The sequence below is a fragment of the Prionailurus viverrinus genome, chromosome D2 (genome assembly GCF_022837055.1).
Source record: "Prionailurus viverrinus isolate Anna chromosome D2, UM_Priviv_1.0, whole genome shotgun sequence".
Lineage (NCBI taxonomy): Eukaryota > Metazoa > Chordata > Mammalia > Carnivora > Felidae > Prionailurus > Prionailurus viverrinus.
Window position 1 is genome coordinate 63,608,243 of NC_062571.1, and position 18,391 is coordinate 63,626,633.

An 18,391-nucleotide genomic window follows, 5' to 3' on the forward strand; every position below is an offset into this window, starting at 1 on the left:
GTGGTTTTGCCTATTTTATAGATGAGAAAACTGAAGTTCAAAGAGATGAAGTGACCTGCCCATGATCACATAATCAGTAACAGGTGTGGAACCAGCCCTTGATCCCATCCTGTCTCTGACTCCAAAACTTGTGCTCTTAAACATACTGCTATCCTATTGCATTTGTTCTAACTCTTTCCTACTCATGTGTCTCATAGTATTTATTTGTTAAAAGGGTGATTGGGTGCCAGGGAGAGAACACTAGGGACTTGGTAGACCCCTTGTCCTCCCAGAGTTTTATCTAATTGCATTCTTGAGCCTTTTTCCTAATCACTGTCTCCCTCCCCAAACTTCTCTTTCTCCTTTGATCTCTCCAGGAGAGGAGTATATTGGAATTTTACCTATGTTCAAGTCATTTTGTCTATCATTTTCAGGTGGTTCAGGTGTTCGGTGTCATCCCTTGGCATTCAAGACTCACACATACCCTGATTTCTAGTTACGTAACGAGAGATGGTCTTATTGCCCCAAGACCATATGGTTCTTTTGGACCACAGTCCTGTAGGTGCCTAGATTACGTGATCCATATGCTGGTAGACCTTTGGGAAGCTGAGCACTTGTTTTAGGCACATGCCTGAACTCAGGCAGTTTTTGCAGGACCTCAGTGGCACATTTGCATCCTTAGAGCATCGATCTGCATTTTGGAAGCAACCAGAAGGCATTTGGAGCTTGATCAGATGCACAGAAGGTTGGAGATGGCAGGGGCTTTTGAGATCATTGATTCCAGCCCCTCTCATTTTACAAAAGAGAAGAGTAATCAAACTGTGAAGCGTTGTTTTGGGTTGGAAACAAGGAGTATCTGTAACAACAAGATTCTGGAAACCCAGTAGACCAGAACTTATGGTGCTGGCTGAATGCTTAAGTTTGAGCCACTGGAGACAGTCAATAGCATCATGTTGCTGCCAGTCCTGGTGTTTGTTAACGTGTTGAGAGACACTCTATTCCTAATCAGGGCTCTGGCTCCTCTCAGCACCTTATCTTGCCCAGTTGAGTACTACCACCCCCCTATGGGAGCAACCCACCATGTCAGGAAGGATGCTGAGTTCCAGTGATTCAGAGAGGACATGGGCCTGACAAATGTCTGTGCATGTTGAGGAAGGTGGGCTATGGTGGCTAGCTTCCAGAACCAAGCCCCCTGCAGGCTTTCACATGAATTGGCAGTGAATATCTTGGTAAAAACCACTGTCCTCTCTTCCCAGCAATACCTTTGGCCCAGGCTTCTGCAGCCTCTCTGTTCCAAAGACCCCCAGATCCAGGTGTTTGGTATAAAATATACTTCTGTTCAGTAAATTGCTCAGACTATAGGAAGTACCTGCTTTCACTTCATTAAGTCATTCTTGTTTTATAGAGGGGAAATAGGAAGTGGTAGGAAGATGGCCTCAGGAAGGAATGGAAGTATTTCAGGGACCTAAGCTGATTCTTGCTCTATGCTTAATGCAGGTTTCTCACTTTATAGAGAGTATCCCAAACAACTCTGCCCTGTGGAAGTTGTTATGCCAATATTAGAGATGGGGAAACTGAGGTCCAGAAAAATAAGGCAGCATTCCCAGTATCCTATGCTAGTGAGTGGGAGAGCAGGGATTTTAGTCTAATGTTGATTCTAAACACCCTCCTTTTTGATACCTGTAATGCCTCCTAGTAAGCAATGCCTTTGGAGATCCCCTGAAAGGATGAGTCAGTGAAACATGTGATACTTTGTGAAGCACATGCTCCATTTACCACTGCTTAAATAACTAGCCAAACACTGGAGTAGAGCACAAGGGATTTGGAATCCGTTGACCTTGATTCCAGGTCCAACACTGTTGTTTACTCAGACACTTAACCTCCTTGAGTCTCTATTTGCTCATTTTTATGACAAAGATAGAAAACCTATGTCAAAGGAAGTTCGTGAGAATTAAATAAAATATTTCAAGAGAAAGTGTTGTGCATAAGGCTCTATGTGCATGTTACTTAAATGCTGGTGATTTAGGGTAGCAGTCTTCTGAGAAATCAATTACTGAGCCCGAGTGTGTGCCAGAGGCTTGACCCACGACCTCAAGAAGCTTATAGTTTGGGTGGGGGCAAGTTACTGTGAAAATCAGAGAGTACAGGCCAAGTGGTGCTGTAGTTATAGAAAAGCAGGAGAAAAGCAGAGACGGGAAAGATCACAGGGCAGCATGGATGAGAAAGCTTTATGTGGGAGGCTGGAGCTGAACTTTAAAGGAACTGGATAAGAGGAATGCTTGAAGAGGAGATTTTCAAGAAGTCCAGAGATTTAATAAAAAAAAAAAAAGTCATCTTTTTGTGTGCCGCGGCCCTCTTGGGACCTAGTAGTTGTTTGGCATAGGGCAGTGGTTCTCCAAGGGTGGCCCTTCCATCCCTAGGGGATGTCCATGACCCTTTCAGAGGATTGATGACATTGTATTATTTTCTAATCATAAAATGTGATTTTCCCTTTTTTATGCTCATTTTCTCATTGTGGAGTTTCTTAGAAGCTACATGATCTATGCGATATATCAGATTAAATGCAGACATAGATAGAAGAATCTCATGGTCTCCCATGAAGCCAAATATTAGAGTTTTGCAAAAAAGCATAAAATGCCACTCTTTCTCACTAAATTGTTTTCATTCTGGAAACCAGCTGGTTTTCGCAAAAGCGTAATATTTATTTATTTTTGTTATTTTAAAATGAATTCACAAATGGAAAATTTTATCAGCTGTAATTTCTCATGTAGTACGTGGGGTGAATTAAATCTCCTAGGGTCCAGTCCCCACCAGTTTTTAGAAGTATGAAGGAATCCTGAGTCACAAACATTTGAGAAGCATTGTTGAAGATGTGGCATTCTGGTGTGAAGACACAATTAAGATCTCATGTTTTTTACAATGCTTTGGCGTCAAGATGGGTGTCCTCTTGGTATGTTAGAACACCTGTGTTCTTGTATGGAAAACTTAAAATGTTGTCTGGTATGTCTGGAAAACTTTGAAAGGTAAAGCCCAGTGTTGACAAGTAAGCAGTGAAGCTGGTGCCTGCCATACATTACTAGAAGTGCAGATTGACCAGAATAGTTCTGTAGGGCAGTTTATAACAAGAACTTTAATGATAATTTTTACCCTTTGAACCAATAATTGCACTTCCATGAATCTATTCTAAGGAAACAAATAAAGATGCACACAAGGATTTATGTACAAGGATACACACTAAAGGTATAAAATTGTAAAAGTTTGGCCAGAAACCGACCAATTGTCCAAGAAGAGAGTTAATGTAAATTATAATACATTTATATATTCGAATGTTATAAGGCTTTTAAAATGATTCTGGAAGAATATTTAACAACACGGGGAACAGCTTAAAATATTATGTTAAGTGAAAAAGGAGGACATTAAACTGTATACAAAGAATGACCCCAATTTTCATAAACATACACATGCACACGGATTAGAGAAAAAAAGCACACCAGATGTTAACTGAGCTTTTCTCTGCATGGCGTAGCTATAATTGATGTCTGTGTTTTGCATTATTCTTTTCTGTATTCTGTATTCTACCATAAAATTTCAGTCCTTTTATCTTCTTTTATGTGAGGCTATGGGAACCCATCTACCGAGTCAGCCCATGCCACTGGGGGTTTAGGTGAGGGCTACTTCAGATCGTGAAGGGGCATTTCGCAAGGGTGATGGTTTAAGTAGTCTGTGATTTGAGGATAAACTCAACTTCTAGCTGGTTGTCTTTTTTTACTTAGACTTTCAAAAAAGCTTAAGAAAACTAGGATTCATTTTCATTCCCTACAGTGCTCTGGTCTATCATTTTGAGCATTTGGAGTGTAGAATGCAGGGCCCAACAGGGCAAATGTTTAAATAATGTTGTGCAGCTGGCACAGTGTAGAGAGAGCATGGCAATCAGTATATAATTCTTTTAAAATAACTTCTTTTAAACGTTTTATTTATTTTCGAGAGAGTGCAAATGGGGGAAGGGCAGAGAGAGGAGGGCAGAGGATCTGATGTGGGCTCTGCAGTGATAGCAGTGAGCCTGATGTGGGGCTCGAACTCATGAACCACGAGGTCGTGACCTGAGCCGAAGTTGGACGCTCAACAAAATGAGCCACCCAGGCGCCCCAATGTATGATTCTTCTACAGGAAGAGGTTTCTCAGCCCATGGAGATGAGGTGACTATGGCATAATAGCTTCAAATAGAAGAGCTGCAATTCACTCCTTTTGTATCTGGAAATTTCTTCCTCTTTCCTGTGTTGGGAAATGTCAGGTGTTGGAAAACTTTAGTCTTCCTTCTTTCCTGAATGACCAGTAGGATAACTGATAGTTTGAGTTCTGCATGAGGGAACATCTGCTTTGTTGTAAGTCTCTGACAGCAGAACACTTTCACAGTCAAAATGGAATGTTTGAATGTGACTGTTTCAGTTCCTGGAACATATTTGCTCAGTTTGACTATCTACCCTGTGTGGCAATATTCAGCATGCTTTAGGGTTTAAAAGAGACATCCAAGATACTTCCTTGAACTCAGAGAACTTATTCTGTCTGGACAAAGAAGCCTCATGCAGAAAAAGTTAAATGATGACATAAAACGACAACAGAGGAGAAGAGATGTATGTCCCCAGAGAGCAGGTACAATCGTCCCTGACAATGACACCAATGCTGGGTGCTAGGAAACCAGAGGCAGGAGAGATGAGAAGCTTCTTGGAGGAGGATACAGCACAGGTACATGCTCTCTTTACAGGGCTGGCTGTTCCTGGGAAGAACAGATTCACATTAATTGACAGTAATTAATTACTGCACTGAGTGCCCACCACATAAAAGGCATTGTGCTTATCTCTGAGAAGAAAAAGATTTACAGATGAATGGGACACAGAATTTAACTTCTCTAGGGTAGTGGGATGGTCTGAAGGCTAGCCATCAGTTCACATTTCTCCATTAGGCAGCTACACATTTTATCCTGGGGGTTTCTGGATGTGCACAAACAGACATAATTGCTTGCATGGCATAGGGACTCAACTGGCTGCATGTAATTTTAAAGGGAAATGGTAAACATCTGCTCCCAAGACAGAGATGCCTTGCTAAAACTGTCCAGCACCTTCTAGTTCATGCCTCATTATTTTTTACCCCAGGAAAACTTAGTAAAAAAAAAGTTGATTCTGTTTTCCCTCGACTTTAATTTGCGAGCGTTGGCCACCTGCTGGAGGCTATCTCTGATTATGTGTAGCAACCCCTCCATCTTCTGTGTGCCTTTTGGTAGCTTACTGCTGATTTGGTGGGGATGGGATGGCATTCGTCTGTCCACTGGTGGTTATGTAACTATAACTCAGCTGCTGTTTGCCCAGAAATGGACGGGACAATTTCTCCTCCAGTGATTATTATTCTACCATGGGGTCTCCCAACAACTGACAGTGAAGTGAGCTCTGTGATATTAGGGCTATTTAAGCTTCACAGTAATCCTATGAAGGCAATATTTATATTCTCATTGAGTGGATATGAAACACAAGACTTATGTAATTAGCCTAAGGTTCCACAGGCTGGATTTGAAACCAAATCTGCTTGACTCTGAAATGAATCCTCTTATGATTATGTTGGGCTGTCTGTTTGAATGCAAATGCTTATCTATAATAGGGTTCCTCTACAGATGTGTCATTTTACTATATGCATTGTAGCTGCTCAGTAACAAATCACTTTATTGCTATTATTTTTTAAAGTTTATTTATTTATTTTGAGAGGGAGAGATGGGGTGGAGAGAGAGAATCCCCAGACAGCTCTGCACCCAGCGCAGAACTGTGAGATCATGATCTGAGCTGAGATCAAGAGTCAGACGCTTAACCAGCTGAGCCACCCAGGTGCCCCATGTTGCTATTATTAAAAAAAAATTTTTTTTTGATGTTTATTTATTTGTGAGAGAGAGGGAGAGACAGAGTAAGTGGGGAGGGGAAGAGAGAGAGAGAGGGGGAGGCACAGAATCTGAAGCAGGCTCCAGGCTCTGAGCTGTCAGCACAGAGCCTGACATGGGACTGAAACTCATAAACCACAAGATCATGACCTGAGCCAACATCCCTGAGCTTAACTGACTAAGCCACTCAGGCCCCTCCAGCTATTATTTTTAACTGTGTGAGTGATACATGGATACCTTTTCATTTTAAAACACTATAACATTACAAAGAGCTCAAGTCCCAGTAGCCAATGGACCCCACCCCAGTCTCTTACCCCGAGTTAACATTTATTACCAGTTATTTGTGTTTTCTTCTAGAATTTTTAAAATGCATTGTGTACACACTTATAAGCTTAATGGCAATATATTATTTTATTTTGTCTGGGTGTACTGTTTGTGTATTTAATATATTATTATTCAGTATGTGTGTTAGGGACTTTTCCAGATCAATGACCTTCATATCTACCTTATTTTTTGATGTTGTTATATAGTATACATACATATGTGTGTATGTGTGTGTGTGGGGGGGGGATAAAATACACTTAGTCTTTCCCTTAATGATAGCCATTTCATTATGGTCACATGAATGAAAGTGCAGTGAATTATGGGATGCTGCACCCACGTGGGTTCTTTTAGAGGCTTTTTCTTTGGAGGGCTTCTTTCCTCCCCTTACCTGTATGATATAAACATACCTCTTGGATGATAGAATTGAGACTGTCCTTTTGAACCCTCAGAATAACAACCCAACAACCTTATTGTCTGGACTGAGATTCTTTAGTGGGAACCAAAGTGTTCACACAATGGGAAAGAACAAAGATATGAATGTTTGGCCAACCCCACCCACCCCAACCTTCCCTCCCAGATCTGTGCTGGGCAGGTGCTGCTGGTGGATCTCCATTTTATCTGATATAAACCATGGATTATGCACGATCTGGTCTTTAGGGTCAGCTAACCCCCAATTCTCTGCATTTGAAACCCAGTGGTGGTTCTCATTCAAATAGCTGGGGCAGGAGGACAGAGAGATGGATTAATTATCCAGTATCATTGTGCCTCTCTTTTTGAGACTAGATAATGCAGCTGAGGAGTCAGATAACACAAAGAGGTCACTGGGAGCTTTGTGAGCTTCTGCCTTGGCATCAGCCTGTGTTTTTTTTTAAACAGAGGGTGGGACCAATACCCGCTTGGAGAATGAAGCTATTTAAATCACTTGCTTTTGGCTGAGGTCTCAAGTGAGTTATCTGTTTGTGGTCAGGCTGGGTTTCTGCCATTGCAAAGATACAAATTAATATGGCTTTGGGCACTGGCCCTAAGAGGAGAAGTGGGGCCGGCCAGAGGGGAGCATCAATGGTTTTTCCATTTCAATCATAAAGACTGTCTGGGTAGCGCTTGGTCTGGAGCTACGTTGTGGAAACTCCTGACCCTGACCCTGGAATGATCTGTGGTTCACCACACTTGAGAGCCCCTAATTGCCTGTGGGTTTTGATTGTTGACTCTCCTCAGTGTTAGTTCATTGGGACATACTTGGGGAATGGCTGGAGGGTCCACCCCAAGGCATGCCACTTTGAAGCCTGGTTCTGACTTCTGATTTTCCAGGCAGCTGGGCCATATTGTACTTTCATGGTAGCAAATTGAAACAGTGGCCAAAGATTCTTTAATGATTTATTGGGTGTTCATAGGCCTTCCCACCCCTGTTAAGTGTCAGGAGTGTAAATCAAGGAAAAGAAAACAAGGTGATTGCCCTTGAGGAAAATACAATCTGGGGCATTCATAAAAATGACAGCCATAAGCATTTATGGAACGAGGGCTTTTATCAGCTCCTAGACTAGGTATCTCACTACTCTTCATTGACACCACAACAGTATTGTCTCACTACTCTTCATTGACACCACAACAGTATTGTCTGAGCTGAGGTTTAGAGGAGCAAAGAGCTCACACAGCTAGTTCTTCAAGCTCTGCATCTAGTTGTCTTTGCCATGATCCCACCTTCCTTGTTTTCTCTGCTTAGAGCTGTGCTCCACACTTCCGGAGATTTGAAAGGCATTTCATTTGTTATTTTTCTTTTAAGGAGCTCTTAGCAATTGCCAAAAAGCAAATTTTCACATTCAGAGAATAACTAGGGAACTCCAAGGTGCCTTTGATACAAATGGATAGGAGAGTGTGGGCTGAAGTTGTAGGAAAGTCTCCACGATGTAATCAGTGCTGGGAGTCAAAGAAGGGGGAAGTCTGGGCAGTTGCCAGCCTTCAGATCACTGGGAGAGTGGGGGATGGGACTTGGATGGGGTGGACCATGAATGCCCAGCTCAGGTAGGCATTTTGACTCAATGTGGCAGCCGGGCTGGGAGGGTGAGTTAGGGCATCAGTGACCCTGGTGGGAATCTTGGAAAGTTGTCTTAGAGCAGAGACAGTGAGTCAGGCTGGTGGTGGGGATAGTACAAGCTGATGGTTTGATAATCTGGAGCAGGGGCCTCCTCATTATGGGCTCCCTGCTTTTGTAAATACAGTTGTATTGTGACCGCCACACCCAGTCGGTGACATGCTGTGTTTGGCTGTTTTGGAGCTAAAGTACAGAGTTGAGTGGCTGGGACAGAGATCAAGGAAACCTAAAATATTTACTCTCTGGCGCTTTTACAAAAAAAAAAAAAGTTTTAACCTGAGCTGGGGCTACTTGTAAGTGTCCAAAAGGAGAAGTGAAGCCCATTGACTGGCACACAGTATGTGCCCTAATAGGTAATAGGTAGGTATATGTTAAGAAATGAACAGAACAAACTAAACTTGATAACAGGAAAGAGAATAATCGAGCCTGTGATTGTTTGCTGAATTTAGATGACCTCCCAGAGAATGGAGCCCATGGAGGAGAAGAGAGACTGATAAGAGAATCCAGGAGGGAAAGACTTGTGGGTCTCCCAGCTCCTTTGCTTTGCAGAAGTCAGGGGCAAAGTTTGGAAAGGGAAGGAGCAGGAGGCTGATTAGTGAGCTGGGTGGTAAACTGGAGGAAGGCAGTTGCCTGGACGAGGGAAGCAGTGCACTCACCTGATCCCGAACATCTGGTGGGCCAGTGAGAACTGGCAGAGTGCCTTCCAGAGTCCTCTCACCTCTGGCAGGAACGTGGCATTGGAACGGGGGCGTGGAGTTACAGTTCCACTCTACCGGGAGGCTGACTTGGCTGCGTTGCCTGAAAGTTTTTCTTTTATGTTCTTTTACTTTTAAAATAGCAGCCCATATGCTTGTTGCCACCAGTCTCTCCCCCAGAAGCTTACTAGAGGAGTGGGAGCTTGCTGGATGGATAAAAGTATATGATATTCTCAACTGCACTCTGGACGTTGTCATGGAGAGAGTATCCCTGGTGAACACCCAGGGTTATGGCAGGTCAGGCTGCCATGCTCTCCTGGAATGTGCTGGCCCACATGGAGATCTTCTGAAGGCCTATCAGCATAGGACAAGAACTCCTGAGTTGTTGAGGGGCTCACTAGGAGTCAGGTCCTGGCACAGAACTGTCTGAGTCTGGGAAGTTGAAGACGGAGGGTATCCAGCCTACCAGTCATCTTCAGGTACCTAGGGAGTAGTGTGAGTGCTTGGCAGCTGGGAGGCCCAGCTAGACAATAAGCAGGTCCCTGGGCAGGCTTGGGCATCATGGAGCAGGTGACCCACAGCAGTGCAAATTGGAAAACCAGGATCAGCGTCCATGTGGCCAGGATCCAGGGCCCCAGATGCTAACTGGTTCAGATGGTCTGGAATTCAGGACTGTAGAATTAGAGATACCTGGGACAAGACTGGTCAGGATCTATGGACTTAGGCCCTGGAAATAAAGGACTCAGCTGCTGGAACTGGAGAGTAAGGGAGTGTATACAGGCTTCTTGGAGAAAATTTGTCAATAACCAGCAAAGTAGAAGTTATGCGTAGAGTATGCAGCAGTAACTGCACATCAGGATATGTCATTTTCTTCCCTTTCTTCATAAATATGTGAGAAGCCATGTATAAGAACACTGAAACGTTGCTTACTATTGCAAATTTTAAAAGAAAAAAATTCAGAAATATTTATTAGTGGTTGGAAAGAAAGACAGTGGTTTCTTCATAAGCTGCAGTGCTCTACAGCAATGAAAAATGGATGAATTAGGGCTAGATGTGCCACCATGGGTAAATCTCAAAACTTGAATGTTGGGCAAAGTAAGCAAACTGCAGAACATACATCCTGTATAAGGCTTACGTAAAAGTAAAATACTCCAAAAGATTATATGTTGTTTATGAACACAGATACTTGTTAAATCTAGTAGTGGGCATGTGATTGGCATCTCATTGTGTTTTCCCGTGTGCTGGAAATAATTCATTAAAAAGGCAGGAAGAAAGAACGAGAGAACATGGAATGGTCTGCTAGACTGCAGTAACCTGAGCGGAAGCACAGAAACCCATAGCCTGTGGCTTTATACCTCTCACGTGTCGCCTTCCAGGGTAGCTGTGCATTCTGATCTCCAGAATGGTCAATGGCAGGTGTGATGTTTCCAGATTTCTGGACATTTCAGTGTTGGGAGCACAGTGTCAAGATTTGGGAAGTTAGCTTTGAAATAGGAGAAGGGAGCCTGTTTCCTCCACGTGGCCCCACTGGCAGGTGTCTCAAGTGACAAGGTGGAGGATGGTCTGCTTTCTTGGAAAAGTGAGTTCCTCAGGTGCAGCGGTCTCTGGCAATGGGGTGGAGGCCTCTCTCCCAGCTGCTCCTCACCCCAGGCAAAGGGGGTCCCCATAGCTCTGTGGTTAATGTGGTGTGCAGTGTCCACACTGGAAAGGACAGAGTCCAGGGCACCTTTAGTCCCACAGGCGGCCTGGCTTCTTAAGGTGTCTTCACTGAAGACACCTGTCTGTCAGGCTGAGCAGAAAATGCCCAAGGCACAGAGGAAGCTGATCTATGGAGTATCTTTTGTTGGAAAGTCCCGACTCTTGGAGAAGCAGCTACTCGGAGAAGAGCAGAGTCCCTGTGAATCTGTGGTGCAGCCAGCAGAAAGAGAGGACTATGTGGTGCTAAGCATACTACCTTTGATGAGATTTATTTGGATTCTGGAAGGAAGTTTGTTGTGACGTCAGTCATGCAGGGGGACCTGAGAATTCAGCTCTTTACAAAAGTAAGATGTTTGCTATGTATAGAGTGAGGAAAGTTTGCTGGTTGGAAAACAGCTAAGCACTGTGTTGGTGGCATAAAGATATTTAAGGTCCAAGTGGGGTCTTATGATTATTGGAGTAAAACCTCTTGTATTTGATGATGAGAAAATGGGGCTTGACAGACCCTCTTCTCTGCCAAACTCTAGTCAGGACCCTCTGAGTGCTTTGTCAACAAGGCCCTGTCCTTGGGTGTGTTCAACTTTCACCATGAATCCTGCTAAGCCCGTTTAGCTAGAATCCCCCACCCTCAATATTTGATTGAATTCCTCATCCCCTACCAGGCCCTAGGTGATGTCTGATTACTCTGGCATGCTTTCAGTAAGAATCCTCTCAGGTCAGTTTAGAAAAGAATTACTCTACCTTCTAGTAATGATCCATTCACTGACTCCCACCCTTCTCTTTGGCTGTAAATTCCTTGCTTTTTGTTGTTTTTAGAGTTGATCCCAGTCTCTCTTTCCTATTGCAGAACCCCATCACAGTGGTCTCTATACTTACTGCCATTTCCCTGAATGAAGTCTGCCTTACCATTTTAACAAGTGTCTGGGTAATTTTTTTCTTTAACAGGCATAGAGAATTGGTTTGTCCAGGGGAACACTTTGTGTATGCTTTAGAGTCTAGATTTCCAGACTCCAGATTCAATGTTCTTTCTCCACACCATGTTATCTTTAGGCCTTTAAGAGTACAGAATCAAGAAGTGATTCATCCTACAAAATATTTTATTTGGGTTAATAAAAGTATGCACCTGACTGCCTCTAGAGATTAAGGTGTCTCCTCCCTGCTGTGGAGAGGAAAGGAGCTTGGAGTGATTGATCATTTAACCTTGATGCTAGTGCATGTGAACTGTAGGTCCTTCCCTGGCACCAGATGCTGCTAGACCTTTCCAATTGTGCCAACATCCAACTTTATGAATTTTTCTAGGTAAGGCTATGTTTTGACTTGCTCCCAAATGTTAGCAGTTGGGCAAGAACTTGTGACCACGCATTCATTCTTGCAAATAAAGACAAAGCAAAGCAAAACAATACACAAATCAGTACATTCAGCACTTGCTTTGCACCAGAAGTGGTGCAAGGCATTGGGGCTGTTATAAGAAATCGCTTTTTCCCTTAGGGACTTGTAGTCAAGGAAGAGATCCCAGAATAAAGATAGTATGACTGAAACCATAGGATAAGTGCCAAAATAGAATTATATACAAGGTGATATGAGAACACAAAGGAAATCTTGATTAATTTCCCAGTGGGGAAGCTGGAAGGAGGGTGATATTGGTGTTGAGGGTTGGAGATGAATGCACCAAGAAGAAGAAATAGAGCAGGAATAGTTCAGGCAAAGGGAATGATATGTGTACAAATGGAGGGAAGTGAAAATGCAAGACATTCAGGAAAAGTTTAGTGAGGCTGGAGAGAAAGGGACAGGGAGCAGATGGCTGGAAATGAGTCTAGTAAGGAAGATTAAAGCCAAATTTGACAAGACTAAGCTTGGAAGCTACAAACTCATTGTGCGTAGGCAGTGGGTAATTACTACGAGGGATGAGATGGACAGAGCTGGGAGGTTGAAATATAGCCTGATGACAGCATGGAGGATGGTGGGGCGGGGGAGAAGGCTAGAAGAAGAGCATCCAATTGGGGAACTATTGCAAAAATAATGATGCATGAGCCACAGCATCGGGGTGAGGATGAAAAGACCAAGGGTCCAAGTTATTTAGGAGATAGGATCATTAAGACTTGGAGAGTGAGCTGGGTTTAAGAGATAAAGGCAAGGAGAAAGATTAGGCGTGATTCCCTGTGCTTAAAGGTAGACAGGAGACAGAAAATAAGTCATTTTGAGGTGGGGGCTGGTTATAAAAGTTACCATAGCCATTGACCATGTGAAGCCAGTAGCCTAGGGAGGGATTTGAAATACTGATGTTTGTTTATTCAGTAAGCATGCTGAGGGTATATGATGTGTGAAGCCTGGTTCTGTACATTTTGGGGAAAGGAGAAGTGAACGTCCTTTTTATTTTTATTTTATTTTTTTAACATTTCATTATACCTACATCCTTTTGGTAGGTTTCCCATGTGTTCTATTTTTGCATCTTTACAAAGATCTTGTAAGAACTAAATTACCCTGATTCTTTTATTTGAGAAACCTGAGGCTCTAGCAGACGAAGTAACTTGCACATGGTCATGCAACCAGAGAGCCGTGGATCTAGCAATGAAATAGAGATTTTGCTATGCCTAAAGTTCATGTTCTTTCATCTCACCATAGCATTCTCTGTGGTTCCTTGCCCACCGGGAGCTTATGTGGTGCTAGGGGAAACAGAACTTAGAGAAATTCAACATAACAATATCAAAAGAGCCGAAAGGAGGCATGGACAGTGGGCTTTGGGCCTGTAATGGGTGGGGAAGCTTGTTCTTGTGCAGAGAGATGAAAGTGACTGGGAAGAGGGCTAGTGAAGCCTTAACAGAGGTGAGGGTGGACATCCAAGCTGGGTGTGGGGACGTGGAATTTGCTAGATTAGATGGGGGTGGGGATAATTCTTAAAGGTCATCAAATACTACAAGCCTTGGCTACTAGGCTTGTAAAAATAAGATGTAGGCCAGGACAGGAGCAGATTCTGGTGAGAAGGTGGATGAAGAATCCAGGAAAAGGCAGTTACTAGGGGAGGCACCCAGCTAGAGCTGGGATCTGAGATTTGAGACAGAATGCAGGCACCCATGAGGTTGGGTGACCATAGAGGAAATAAACTGACCTCTGATTTTCTAAAGCCTGTGTGGGAGAAATTTTGTGATCTAGCCAAGGAAGGCAATGAGGGAAAGACGAGTTGGGGAGCTGATGATACCGGTTGTTTGAAGAGGGAGGGGGGCAAGTGAGGGGTGGAGTTGGGAAGTGAGGTAAAAAGCGTGATAGCGAGCCTAGCTCCTGGGGCCTCCCTGTTTGGCACCCCTTCTCCTTCCTCCACTATGGAAAGGTGGGGTGGAGAGGAAGGAGCCGGTGGTTTGGCCTGCCTTTGTTCTCTGAGACCTGACTTGTGATTTTGGTATAAGGTCAAAACCCTGGAAATGAGGCCCAAAGGACAAACAGGGTAATTGGAATAATGAACTGTTGGCAGTAGTTCAACAACATTGACTTTTCACCCTGACACACCATTGCTCCTCTGTGAAGGCTCACACCCTCTGCCTGCTGCGGCCTGATTTGGCCACTGGACCCTAACGGGCTTCTTTCCACCAGAGGGTCCCGAGCCTCAGGCTCAGTGGAGGGGGCATGAGGTTGGCTGGACTCCAGTGACCTCAGGAGGCCATCTGGCCTTGCACACAGCTCCTTGTGCCCCTGCACAGCACCAAGAGGGACGCCTGGGCTGAAGGTGGAGCAGGAAGTCCCCAGCAGCAACCTGTACCCACAGTCTCACAGAGGGCAGAAAAGGAGGTCTCTGAGAAAGGCTGGGAGCAAAGGAGACTGAGTTTAGGTAGATGCAGTGGTCTAATTGCTCTTCTAAAATTAATGGGGCCTTTTATCTCTGAATCACACCTGTGATTTGGGAACAAAGGTGCGAGTTGAAGGAGAGCCTGGCTTCCCCTTGAATACAATCTCCCATTTGGTGAAACATCTCTCCCTTTGTTTCTCTCTTACCTGCAGATCAACAGACTATGGCACCACCTATGAAAAGCTGAATGACAAAGTAGGTTTGAAGACTGTCCTCAGTTATCTCTACGTCAATCCCACCAACAAAAGGAAGGTAAGACTAGGGGTCAGGGGTCCTGACTGCTCCCTGGGGATGGGGAGTTGTAGTAGGGCTGCCTGGGGCCAGGAGTGAAGAAGAAAACCCACAGCTGTGGAATCCGAGAGGGCCTGCTTGATATACCAAGGAGAACATCACAAACACTGCTTATAATTCTGACAACTGCCTCAATACTAGTAATTTCAACAACAACAGTAAAATTATATAACTAGTAAGGTGTTCCTCTGTGCCAGGGATGCCTTAGCTCGTTTATGCTCACAGCGAATCTATGCGCTAGACATTATTATTGTCCCCATTTTGCAGATGAAGAAACTGAAGCTCAAAGATATGAATTTTCTAGCCTAAAGTCAGACAGCGGTGAGTAACAGCTTTGTGATTTGAGGATGGATATGCTTGTTTCTTGAATTGGCTTCTTCCACAGTTGCCCTCTTGCTGGTCTGTTTTCAGACAGCGCCTTGGAAACGGGGAGTCTGTTTCTGCCAAGGGAAGGAGAGGCAGTTCCTGGATTCACCGACTTGATCTAGAACAGCTAGCTGCTGAGGCAGGAGAGAGCAGACCTGGTTCCGGTGGCCCCTCCCCTCGGCTCTCTGACTTTCCAATGGACTCAGTAGCCAGGATGTGGAGGATATCATATAAGGCCAGACCTTGGTCATGGAGACCCATTGGGAGGAAGGGTCCTGGATTCCATGGAATAATGGATGGTTTTAGAAAATAAATACTGTGTAATATGTTGGCTCTGGGAAGAGGTGATCTTACTGCAACTAGGAAGGCACTGCTCTTTAGAAACTTAGGCAGGCCGAGCCCCTATAAACATACCAGCGTTCTAAAAGGCTGTTTCAGGGTTTCTAAAAGGCTGAAAATGTTACGGAACCAGGCTGGAACGCCGGCGGAAAAACCAAGTGGCACTCGGAGATCTTGGTGGATCAGATATGTATTTAACACCTGTGGGCTCAGAGGAGACCGTTTCTCCAAAGATCTGAGCCCGAATGCAAGTGGGAAGGGTAATTTATAGTTGTCAGCTTCCGTATCTGTGGGGGTTTTTGCGCGTGCAGCAAATAGGGCAAGAAGAACCCGGAAGAGGGGTCTCCAAGCTAGAGACGAGAGCTTATTTTATGGTATCAATAAAACATACCAGGGTATTTAGTATATGGGGGCCGATGGTCACAAGTAAAATTAAGGAAAGGAGTGGCCCTTCCAGGGCAGGGAGCCAGGATGCCCAGTCTGTGAGATCCCATCCTCTCCAATGACTGATATTTTCCTGTTGTCTACATTGAATTCTTTCCTCGAGTTCCTTAACCTTAGTCCTGACGATTCCTGATTGGTTTACAAAATAGCAACATTCCGCCCCGCCCCAGGAAGACACAAGTCCCTCCTTTTTCTGAAGTGAGGAGGTAGAGGGCTCGCCTATCTTGGAGGGACACTGCTGCCAGGGAGTTTGTTTGGCTTTGTCAGGTTACCAGGGAGTCTGCCATCCATTCCACATCCAGCCTGTTGGTGCAGTCCCTATTAGCCCAACAGCAAGAAGCAAGATTAGGGTTATGACACCAGTAAGGGGCAAGGGCTGGCCGAGTTGCATCCAAATCCCTGGGCTGAGTCCACAAGTTGATTCTTCAGGCTTTTGCCATGCACAGGCCAGCCAGCTTCAGGGGTGTGGCTGGAGCAGCGCTGGAGATCTCAGGGGCCAGTGTCTTTTTGAGGGTCAGTTTAGGCGGGTTGACTGGATCTGGATCACTTTGCCACGTTGAGGGTTCCTCTGAGTTGGCCTTCTTAGCTCTGGAGTGATCACCATGGGGTGATACCCGAAACTGAGTTCTCTATTTGGTTGTGTGTCTGTAAAGTCCACCTCCAAGTCTTCGAAAGGGGCGGGTTTCTGGTAACTGTCAGATCAGGTTTAGGGAAGATAAGGTTTGCATATGTAGAGATCCATCCTGTTTTCTAGCTGTTTAAATAATCATATGCCCATAGGGTCTTAGTACTATCCCCACAGAATAACAAGCACAGAAGATTGTCCATACACGAAAAACTGTGACAATTTTTCTGAAGTTTACCTCAAGTTGTCTAGTTTAGGCAAACAACAAACATTTAAAGACAGAACTAGAATTTAACATCCTTAACGGTGCATTGTTGAAACATAGTCTTTTTATTTTCTCCAAACCAGCCCCCCCCCAACCTTTCTAGAGATAGCCAAATTGAGACCAATGCATTTGTAGAACAAGTCCAGTCTTAACAATCCTGGCCTAATTATTTATGCAAGCTCACCAATAGCGATTGATCATGAGGATCTTTTAAAGTTTGCTTTGCTGGAATCTTTTATCAGGAATCTCTTGGTTGAACTTTTAGTAGCCTCTCCAGGCCAGAAGCCAAGCCAAATACTTGCCATCAGACAGGCCTGCGATACCTGTACAATTGGGAAAATTCCCCTTTATGAGGTCCCCAAGATATCCTGAGGTTCCTGCACCTGCCAGGAAGTGACCTTCTTTCATCACCTGGTGAGGCTGCTGGGAACTCTGTAAGCAAGGTATCAGGCCAACATTTCCAAGGGGCTCTATGGCCCCATGTTTCATAAAGCCAACCTTAGTTCCTTAAAGCTGTCTGGTCATATCTGAGTCTATGAATGTCACTCTCAAATATGACATTCCAGTCAAAGCCTTGATAAAATAACCAGTATTTCCAAAGGTGATCTGTTACAAGATGAACAGATTCTTATTGAACTTATGCAAACAACTGTAATTGCCATGAAAGAAAGAATACTCACTGAGAGTTTTTGAATTTCAGGGGAGTTATGTAGAGAGAAAAGATAAATGCTTCAGTTTACAAATGAATATTTTATGACATTTCTGTATATCATAGATATCTTAAGAGAAAGTTTCCTTAATCTGGAAGAGAAAACATCAGAGAACAAGCAGTATTTTCAACAAGAATCACAAAACTATAATCTTCCTTAGTTCACTTAATCCCATGTTCCTAATTCTTGTTCAATTTGAATGCAGCTTTTTAGTTCTGGAGATTCTTACCCATTTTAGTATTATTCTTAAAGACGTCAAATACCTGTATTTGTCCCTAAAGTCCTTTTTATAAATCTCCTTGAAGAAGAAACACGTTTTGTGGGAGAATAAGAACAATTATAAATGACAAAATCTCAGAAATAGACATTGTTAAAGATCTGATGAGAGTTCATTATGATGCAATTGACAAAGAAATTCGGTTATTTCTGTGGCACATAACACTTCAAGTAATCAGAATATTAAGTGATGACCTTATACCAAAACATTAAAACTTTAGGAATTGCATATATATTTGGGCAGTTACAGTGTTACCAGTGCAGTACAACCTAGGGTTTACCATCCTACGACAGTGCCTTTCCAAGTAACTTAGTATCCCAAATAAAAGGGCCTAATTGGTCAAAAGACTTCATTTGCCATTTAAATCCTGGGAAGTTTGTTAAAACCTTAGGAAGTTATAAGTCCATCCTAAATAGGATTACAGATCATTACAAACCTTAAAACTTTATTTAACCAATGTGGCAGTAAAAGATTCTAAAGGTGAGTGTATGGCATTATATAGTTGTTACCGAAACCTAGCTCCTTTAACAT

The 18,391-nt window shown here is 43.7% G+C and overlaps 1 protein-coding gene across 1 annotated transcript in view; it reads left to right on the plus strand.

Annotated features, from left to right (window-relative positions):
• Positions 1 to 18,391, plus strand: part of SORCS3 (sortilin related VPS10 domain containing receptor 3) — a 597,388-nt gene that overhangs the window by 239,960 nt on the left and 339,037 nt on the right. The window contains exon 3 of the mRNA XM_047826472.1: positions 14,696 to 14,795. Within this exon, the coding sequence (XP_047682428.1) occupies positions 14,696 to 14,795 (100 nt within the window). The remainder of the gene's footprint in view (positions 1 to 14,695; positions 14,796 to 18,391) is intronic.